The sequence below is a fragment of the Cupressus sempervirens genome, chromosome 4 (assembly GCF_028749045.1).
Source record: "Cupressus sempervirens isolate cs-2001-9-10 chromosome 4, ASM2874904v1, whole genome shotgun sequence".
NCBI lineage: Eukaryota > Viridiplantae > Streptophyta > Pinopsida > Cupressales > Cupressaceae > Cupressus > Cupressus sempervirens.
Genome location: NC_143121.1, coordinates 183,970,325 through 183,980,610, shown reverse-complemented (window position 1 = coordinate 183,980,610; position 10,286 = coordinate 183,970,325). Strand labels below are relative to the sequence as shown.

Sequence of the window (10,286 nt, the reverse complement as noted above, 5' to 3'; positions counted from 1 at the left end):
TTATTATCTTATAATACATAATCTCTAGCTAGGATATTGTACATGTGTGTTCAAAGCACAAGGGACAAAACATCTTACTTGGTAAGATACTTGTCTAACCTTAGTTATTGGAATTTTGTTTGTCGGGTATATATCCTAGGGATAATTCTAGGAGGAGACAATACAATCACCTCTCTTGGGATCTTCACTTTACTCCCCTTTATCGGTTAGCTCCTATTAGGCTTGTACCTTTCAAATGGTTGTCTCTGTTCATTTCTCGAGAAGCAATTTTGAGAGATTTACTTCTTGAGGATTGTCCAAATCTAAAATATAGGCACATTACCTTCTCCTACATCTCCTATATCCATATCTCCTAACATTGTTTGCAAATTAGCTTATTTTTCAATAGTTTCTTCTAAATAATTCATGTTAGAGGAATTATCTTGTGGGGACTCAATACATGTTATATTCACTTTTCCAACTTAGTTAAAGAGAGGTTAGAAGTTCAAATTTTATAGGGATCAAGGTATGCATGTTAGAAATTTGTGAACAATGTTCCCCTCATGATTCGTGACAAGGGCTTAACTCTCTCCTATGTACTATAAGTTGAGTGGTTGTATTAGGAATTGATAGATTGGTCTTTTTGTGCAATGACAACCCCACTCTAACAAGTGGTATTAGAGCTTGGTCACAGGTTTGAATCCTCAGACCCTCAGGTAAAACTGAGGAGGAGATTGTTGGGAATTTTTTTAGTGCTCCTTTCTAGATTTGTGACAAGGGCTTAATCGCCTATTGTGTACTATAAGTTGAGTGGTTGTATCAGGCATTGATAGTTCAATCTTTTGGTGCAACAACAACCCCACTCTAATAATGCACACCTCCTTTATAGCACATTATCATCTAAAAGTGATAGTTACATGTACAAAAAGATTAGACCATAGGTTTACCCATGAGATCATACTCTCTTGTATATTGAAATCAATACATATAATGAATAGATCACAAACAAAGATTATAGACAACACACTTCTAGTTTATGAAATAGTCTTATAGCACTTCCGAGAGAAAACTATGTAGTCTTTAGATCAACAACTCTGGTCATGAAGATGTTAAGTTTCTTAGAGCTTGGGGCTGGAGCTTGTAACTTACGAAGACAATTCAAAATAAATTGTCCTTCCAAAATTTCAGCTCTAAGTTGTCAATGGAAATGTCTAAGCTCATGAGTTTTCTTCCCCAATTTACTCATGGAATTTCAGTGTGACAAAAAAAAAAAAGACCCAAGCATAAAGTAGCAGATCAACAATGAGATTTATAATTCAAGTGGTTAATTGTCAATGGTGCTTTGAGGTTTTGAGGTCATTGCATTGGCACTTTACATCTAACAAATTTGAGTGGCAACATGAAAGATACCTCTTACTTGATGAGTATGAGATAATTTCCACAAAAAATCAAATTGTGGCATTGCTATAAGGATTTGACTATGTTTTTTTTTGAGTAAAATAGTTGGACCCATGTTTCATGGGTAGTGGTTCACAAAAGCCCATCCCTCATGAGAATGAATTAAACACTCATTGCATCTAGGTGATGTTCACATGAGTGTCAAATTTTCCAATATTTCACCACTATAAGCATCACCCACATAGGATGAGTCTAAGTGTTTCTTTAGTTTTCATTAGAAATAGGTTCTTATGAACTACTATTAATGAAATATGACTCAAATACTATAGTTGAATCTTGATAGTAGTATTAGCAAACCCCTACCTTTTCAATAGATAGGTAGTACTCAAAAGCCTTGTTATGAGAAACACAATGGGAGACCCTTGTTTCGTGTTTCAATAATTGAAATAGGCTTCCTATCATGAATGTCCATTTCTAAGCAACAATTCTCGTTTACCGCTCTTGCTTGCATTTTGTTAATTTTGTTCTTATTGGGTTGCAGTGTTTCTTGAGTTTAGGCATCAGATAGATTAGGTTGTGCTTTATTACCATCCACTTTGGTTAAATTCATTTTTCTACTTAGACAACTATTTACCAGTTCATGTGCACAAAGTGATAGATTGGTAAAGCTGCTTCTTGCAAGCAAAATTGGTGATGTTTAAAAGGATTTGATTGAGAATGAAACAGGGCGATGTTTAAGGGGATCCTGATTGAGTACATAGGAAGTCTCAAGGTAGCTATGTATGCATCAATTGGTGAAATTTGAGTAATATTTAAATGGAATTGATGTCTTGAAAATGAGGACTTCAATTGTCAAGGTAGTAGCATAGTTGCACACTAAATTTTCAATGTTGCATAAAATATTCTAAAAATCACTCAACTGGGATTGTGTATATAAATATATAGGATGCTTGAGAAGGATTTGAAAATAGTGATAATTGGGAAAGGTTTAAGCAAGCCCTCACATTGAATTGTGATTTCTAGGTAATGTATAAACAAGTAATGGAAGTCTCAGGCGGCTAAGTGAATTGATCACAAGTATTTTGTAAATTTTTGTGAACATAAAAATAGATTCTTAAAGTTTGAAGACATTATAACATGAAACTTGCCATGCAACTTTGCATGTAGTGTAATGACATAGTTAGAATCATTAATAGCATTGTGGTATAATCCATGTGTTTATCCACCTTATCATTGATCACCCTCAAGAACTTGCACATATTTTAAAAATATTGTTTTTAATGTGGGAATTCAAAATCATGTAAAATAACAATGTAAATAGAAATGTTTTCTTGTTAGCTTTCCACTAAAAAAGAGAAGACCCACAAGAAATTGGGGATATTAGAAAAATGTTTTTGAACTTGAAACTTTGATATATACATTACAAATTATAAGAGTGAACTTTTTACATGTTGGCTCGGTGCAATAAGATTTAGCTTAGATGAAATATGTGGCATGCTTTGCATCCAGTATCTATATATTCTTTGTATGCAACAAAAATAATGTATTTGACTAAAAGAGGTAAAAAATTATAAAGATAAAAATAAATATAAAAGGAGAACTCAACAAGGAACTCTATCCCATTCAACAAGTTCATCAAATTTATGAGATAAATGAGGACCCACAACCACCGGGACCTTTCCCTAAAGAAGAAAATTGAGGCAATTGTAAATAGCAAGATCTCTAAGAGCCATACCTCCATCTTTCGATTACTTGCAAGGGATTTAATATCTCTTACTTCCACTTTGTGTTAAGTAAGTCATGCTTATATAATCTTGTATCATCGAATATTATGATGTGAAACAAAACAAAACATTACACCTAGGCATACAATAGTAGATGAACATTAACCATCTCTTGGGATTCAAAGTCATTGTGTTTCCCTTCACTTGAGATGAATTAGTGTCAAGGTTTATGTGGCAATATACATAGACCCATTTCATATTATTCAGAAATATAACTCCTTCCTGATTTAGCAAGTGGCTAATTCTTGGATGAGAGAATCACCAAATCTTATTAAAACATAAATTCAAAATATTGGACGAGATTTTTAGCATATCGTCTCTCAAATATAGGACCGTCATTCTTAAACATCACAAACGAAAATGAAAGTCAAGCCTGAAAAAATAAGTCAACTTTGACTATTTAACACTTTTAGTCTACAAATAAAGCTTTAGTGTGATGTTTAAGCCGTTCCATATAGAACTATTTCATCAGACTCAGTATGTACGGTGATGTAGCAGTCTTGTCAGTACAAAGAAAATCTTTAGGCAGATAAAGGTAAAGGTAATCTGATTCCACCCGATTAAATATCTCCTCGATCCAAAATGTGTGAAACACTGTTTATTATTAAGGATTTTATGTTTTACTTCTGAATATCAGCTTCATATGATGGAATCCTACCTATCTTTCCATTGTATCTAGCATCGATAACTGGTAGGGAAAAATGTGTTCTTAATGATATTTGAAGTAATTTTTGATGCATTTGAAACCAGGGCCTGAGGTGAGGTTTGTGCAAGGTCCACCCGGTCTTTGGTGATTTTCTCACTTCAAGGCCTAGAAATTCCTCAAAACAAAAATAAATAAGGAACATTTCTTCCCAAAGGTTTTAATTTTATTCGGCTTTCCATGGTACCAAATTGTGTGTGGCGTGCCTGTAGCAACCTGAACTTCAGCCTCAAAAAATGTCTGAAATTTAAATGTCTTGAATAAGACCTTATACTCTTTGCTCTTTAGATCTCTTCCGTTAAAAAATTATAAGCGATCCATATGAAGAGTCAAGATGCAATTGCATGAGATTTTTTCCCGACATGTAACTTCACGTGTAGTGTAATGACATGATTAGCATTCAAAATCGCAAAAGCCATTAATGAAGCACTCGGTTATCAACCATATCTGGTATTCAATCCTAGAAACTTGCACAAAATTTTAAAAATTTTTCCTTTAAAATACGGTATTCATTGTCACGTACACTAGTAAGGAATGACAACGGAAAATAGTTTGCTTGTCATTTTCTCCTTCCACCAAAGAAGGCCCCTCAAAAGATTGGGAAAAGAAGATTGTCTGTAAAGATGAACTTTGACATAGACTTTACAAATGTACATAATGATATATATATATACATTACAAACTTTTACAATTTATAAGTGAAACCTACAGTATGCTCCATATACAGGAGAATTGTCCATAAAGTTGAACTTTGTAGACACTAAATACTCTTTTAATTCTAAGTGAAACCTACAGTATGCTCCATCTCCAAGAACTAAGAAAGAGAACACTCATTAATTTAACAGGATGTGAAGTTGCTTGATGTTTCTCAATCATCAAGCCAATCCAGAGTAAATTGCGCCTCCACAATTTCAACCCTAAGATCAGGGATAGAAGAGGCCTTAACTCTCAGCCACTGGTGCCCAATCTTCTCATCACAGATGACATGTTTCAGAGAGCTTAGTCCGCAAACACTTTTAGGCAACCTCTTCAAACGAGAACACTCCCTCATATCAAACTCTTTCAATTTCTTGAGTTGACATATTTCCTCTGGAAGTTCTTTCAAGCCCTCACAGAGTGAAATGTCTAGAAATTCCAGCTGCCCAAGTTTTCCAACGGATGCAGGAAGCTCTTTCAAGCCTGGTAATGCTGATAATCTTAACATTCTTACAGAACTCAGATTTTCAAGATCATATGGCAACTTTTGAACCAGATGGCAGTTGGTTATAGACCAGATGCGAGCAGAAGGCATATGACAGATGTCAAGTGTCCATTTCTCCAAATCGCTGCAGTGGTCTAGGTTAAATTCTTGTAGATTGGTGTTGCTGAATGTGGAAATATTTCCAAACCCTTCACATAAACTCAGAGAGAGTTTGTCTAGTTTCTGTATTACTTTAATCTCTTTTAAAAAAGAGGGCGCATCCAACTTCTCCAAGCGAACAGTCCTGAGCTGAGCGAGTGAAGATAGAGCATCTAAACCTTTAATTGTGGTTCTCTTTGAACTCAAATTACACAACATTAAAAATTTCAGTTTTTTCATGGTTTTAAGAAATGGTGGTAGAAAGTATTCGCTTGCAGAAAAGTGTACCACCAGAACCTCTGCCTCTGGAAAGTCCATCGGATACCACTGATTTTCAGCCATAGAACCTGCAATAGTTCAATCATATATACAATTGAATTAGAAAATGTTTTAGTGGTCAAGAATACCGGCAGTTAAAGTAAAGAATTTATATCAAAGCTATTGCTGTTTCAATAGTATCATTATTCATATGACAAAACACAAAAGCTAAAACATTTTAATAGTTTAAATAGCTTGCATATTATGTCACTCAACAAATTAGAATATTTGGTCTGAATCGACTACCTGTGTGAATAGAGACAATTTGAGCATCAAATGGTCTATCATTATGCATCTCCCACTCCCCTGGCAAGCTCAGCTCCTTCCTGGGCATGAATATTCTTTTCCTATGGACTATACTGTCCTGGCTTCCCAAATATATGGCCAAATCTCGCATTATGTCATGCTGGGAAAAGTACAGCTCAGAGGCATCTCCATAAGAGATTGTTGCTTGGCTTCTGATATTACCACAAACAATATTAGCTCAAAGTTTGAAAACAAAACGATGGTAAGAAATTTAACATATATAAAGCTTAGGCAAATACCCTGGGCTGCTGATTAAGTTCAAGAGGTTTTTGCTTGCAAATTCCAATAACATGATAAAGGCATCTTGCCACTCCAGCTTCCGAACATAAAACCAAATGCCCAGCAGTGCATCAGCACAGATTTTCTTGTTCTCTGGAAATATGGCTAAATCTAAGAAGCATTCCCTCGCAACATCATCCAAGAAATCAATACTGGTCTCCAAGCATCTAAACAGCCCTTCTTTGTGATAACTGGATATGGACTGCCCCTGTGAAAGCTTATTCTTTGCATTCAACCAGGCCATATGAGATTCCCCATTTAAAGAGCTCCCAATCACCTTTAGAGCAAGGGGTAAGCCCTTACATTCAGCTTGCACCTGCCATTCATTTAGATCGGTTTTTTACTAGCGTCCAAAGGAAGCTCTGTAAAAAATGAAAAGAACGAAAAAGAAACCGATATTTTTGTGATTTTAACTGCATAAATAACTTCCTGCAAGTACTAGTCTAATTGAACAATCAATAACTGCAAGTTCTTATAGCTAAAAAACAAAAAAGCATATTATTCATCCTATGTTTGTTGTTGGACTTATTTGATTCTCTAAGAAGCTTTAGGCTTTTTAATATTTTTAGTTTCAAGGTAAGAAAAGGCTATACCTCCATGACTAGAGTTGCATCTGCCGTACTTGGAATTGATGTCTGTCCAAAAGCAGAGAAGCAGAAAAGCGAGAGAGCGTCCTTGTGACCCAACAATGGCAACTGATACAGTTGAGTACAGGGGTTTAGGGGGATGGTAGAACTGTCTCTCGTTGTGACAATAGTTTTGTACCCTGGCGCTTCAAGTAGTAGTTCCTCCAAGTGAGCCCTGGACCAGACATCATCTAATATCATCAGGGTCCGCTTGTATTGAGTAGAAAGCTGCTGCTTTAGCTGTATGCGCGCATCTTCTACATTCTGAAACTCGGGCTTCTTCCTTCCAACGATCTTCTCCCACATTCTCTCTATAATTCCCTGCAGATTTGGAGACTTTGAAACAGTGATAAAATGTACATTTCCAAAATAACCTGATGTCACAGAAGAAAACAATTGTTTTTCAGTAGGCTGCAAAACAAAAATGATTGGAAATTTAAGAGCATACAAATTCATCACTAGAAATGGTAGGCCGGCCCACACAACCTGATGAAATGTACATTTCCACAATAACCTGATGTCCGAAAAATTTCCTTCAGATTTGAATATGCGAAACAATAATAAAATGTACATTTCCTGATGCGCAGCATTGCCCACAGAAAAGATCAATAAATTTTCAGTATGTTGGCACATAACATATAAGTTTTTACAATTCACAATGCTGCTCAATAGTTAATCAACATTTCAGATTACATTCATGTTGATGAAAAAACTGCATTACAATCAAAACCAGAAATAATATATTATCGCTCTGTATCCTAAACCAGAGAATCAAGAAAACAAATCATGATTGGCAATCTAAGCGAGTGCACATTTAGTACGGGAAATATTCGGCTGACCCACGTGAAAAACAGCTCAGGAACAGAGAATTTGAAAATGCCACAAACGAAATGGTACAATTCAACAAACACTATTACTTTTCTCATTTATCTGACGCACAACCTAAATGAAATGTCAAGAGATTTAATAGTAAATATCCACTGAAACTTACGAATAGTGAAACAATCATTTAGGCATGTAGACTACATGTCCTAACGATCTTAGCCTTAGAAGTTCACATATCAAGTTTAACCTCGATGACCTAAACACCAAAGCCGTTCAACCAAAATCTCAGGTATTGATGGGATGGGCCAAAAACGTTCACCGATTTCCTCAAAGGACTAGAACATTAGTAAAAATGACAAAGAAACATCATGATCGAAAACCTAAGTGTACATATTAAACACAAGAATTTGTTGGCCGACCCACATGAGAAACACCTTAGGAAGAGCGAATGCGTAAAGAATCACAAACTAAATAGTGCAATTCAACAAACACAACTACTTTCCTCACTTATATGACAATATCCAGAGCCATTGCACACTCTATATGAAACGCCACGAGATTTTAATTTTGAAATCCTATACCAATTGAAGCTGAAGATCAGGGGAACAACTGCCTAGGCGTGTCCACTATTGCCTTAAATGAACACAGATCAGTTTAACCTCGATGACATAAACAGCAAAAACCTTTGCCCAAAATCTAAGGCATTGAGGAGGTGGGCCAGAAACAATTTAACAGTCTCCTCAAAGGATTGGAATAATAGTGAAAAGCGACAAGAAAATTCATGACTGAAGATTTAAGAGTGTACAAATTAAACAGAGGAAATGGTAGGCCTACCCACATGAACACCTCGGGAACAGAAAATATGTGAGGTTGCAAACTAAATGATGCAATTCGACAAACAATAGTACTTTTCTCACTTATCTGACTCAATACATAGTTAGTGCTATGCCCCCTATATAAAATGTCATGAGAACTAATTTTGAAACTCTGTACCCATTGAAACTAATGAACAGTGGAGAAATTGCCCTAAAAGATGATAGTAGCCTTAAACTAGCACAGATCAATTTAACCTTGACGACCTTAACATAATAGTCCTTTGCCCAGAATCTTCATGCATTCTTTTATAATAGGCCTAAAAAAATTAAGCGGCTTCAGAAAAACGTCAAAAATAAGAAGAAAGAAGAAAGAAACATTACCTTTGATATGGGGATCACTACAGAGAGCAGAGGCCAAAGTAGTTTTCCCACCACCCCCCATACAATGAACCCCAACAACCGACACCTCGCTCTTTAACAAAATCTCCTTCAAATCCTCAACAGGCTTCTCCAATCCCGCATAAAACCGAGACTTCACAGGAAAATTACTTAGAGCGGACCATTTATCAGACTCTTCCATTTCAGTAGTTTGACACAGGTTACCTAAACTCATTTGCTGTTGAATCATGTTATTAAGCGTACTACTTTTATCTGGAGGCTGCAACTCCTTGTACATATCTTTCAGGGCTGCCACAAGATTCCTAGCATCTGACTCGATTTGGGCTGGGATGGAACTCATGAAGCCATTGATCTCCACTTCTAGCTTGAGTATCTGTGAAGCATATCTACGTCTACAAAATATATTTGAAGAGCCAATGCTCTCACAAGATTTAACCAGCTCTGAGCCCCTAATAAGAGTGTTTAGAAACTGGTGAAAAGTGGGATTTTGCTGATCTTTGGGTAATTGCAGGTCACATTCACAAAATTGTTGGATTGCTGGGATAAGGGATTTCAGCAGAGCATCGGTTCTACCGCACACAGCCTTGTTATTGAAACTCTCCATTCTGTATACTCCTAAAACCTACAAAGTCAGTCAGTAGAAGATTCAAATTATGCTAAGGAGTTCTGTAACTCAGCGAAATTTCAGTCTTGTAGCTGGTTATATTGCTATAGCTTCGATCTTTCTCTTGTTGAAAAGTTTAAAGGCATAGCTCAGGCATATATAGGTCTTGCCAGGTAAGACACATCAGTGGATGGGTGTAAATGTCGGTCACTTGCGGTAATCAATCAAAGACAAAAACTATATTCTATAAATCGTCCAACGGCCACCTGCTGTGGGAGTAGCCGTTAGTTTATTTCAGTTGTACTGTGCGCCCTTGGCTTTCTGCCACGCGTTTTATTTAGCGTTTTAGCTCGAAAGAACTTGCCTAGTGTCTTATACTGAAATGCGAAGGAAATAGATATTGTTTACTGGGAAGATGACTTTGGTCAAACTGTGTATGAAGAGTCTGACAGCACAGAAGTCTGGATAACTATTAGCCGCGTCTTGTCGATTCACGTTCCTAATGCGTAGGAAGAAAATGGCATAACCCCATAGGTCAGAATGATTAATAAATAATATTTGCAGATTCTTGAAGATACCGACTGGTATCGGGGAAGCGAGATTGTTGTTTCTTACAATGGGAACCTACTCGAGTAACTTATTTGTATATTTACAGAAAAATGTTATGAACGTTTCCATTTTAAAAGACACTTCAACATTTTCCATTAGTTCCTCACTAAACACAAAAAACTAATCTTGAGCCATAAGTTTCCATCAATAAAACACAGAGGCGTTAACAAGATAGAGATTATTACAAAAGCTACTTCAGTCAACCATAAAAACATGAAGGCAAGAACTTTTGTACATGCCCCCCTTGTTTTTTTTTTTTTTTAATAATAGTTAAAAATTACATTCATATATTTTTTCTTGTG

At 36.0% G+C, this 10,286-nt stretch overlaps 1 protein-coding gene across 2 annotated transcripts; it reads right to left on the bottom strand.

The window, feature by feature from the left end:
• Window positions 1-4,399: 4,399 nt before the first annotated feature.
• On the bottom strand, window positions 4,400-9,716 carry LOC149560605 (disease resistance protein ADR1-like). 2 transcript variants are annotated; one of them, XM_089824742.1, is made up of 5 exons: window positions 8,754-9,716; window positions 6,700-7,106; window positions 6,067-6,422; window positions 5,768-5,979; window positions 4,400-5,550 (listed from the first exon to the last, which is right to left on the bottom strand). In XM_089824742.1, the coding sequence occupies exons 1-5, from the start codon at window positions 9,373-9,375 to the stop codon at window positions 4,733-4,735; spliced, it is 2,415 nt and encodes an 804-aa protein (XP_089680868.1). In that variant the 5' UTR covers window positions 9,376-9,716; the 3' UTR covers window positions 4,400-4,732. The 2 variants fall into 2 exon arrangements, with proteins under 2 accessions (XP_089680868.1, XP_089680869.1); XM_089824743.1 differs by lacking the exon at window positions 8,754-9,716 and adding an exon at window positions 7,219-7,308.
• Between the last annotated feature and the right edge of the window lie 570 nt (window positions 9,717-10,286).

Coding starts and splice junctions, on each gene's coding strand:
- LOC149560605 (XM_089824742.1), bottom strand. CDS start 9,375: ATGGAGAGTTTCAATAACAAGGCTGTGTGCGGTAGAACCGATGCTCTG. Junction 7,107..8,753: donor TAGTGATCCCCATATCAAAG/GTAATGTTTCTT, acceptor CTGTGACATCAG/GTTATTTTGGAAATGTACAT. Junction 5,551..5,767: donor AATTGTCTCTATTCACACAG/GTAGTCGATTCA, acceptor GAACTATTGCAG/GTTCTATGGCTGAAAATCAG.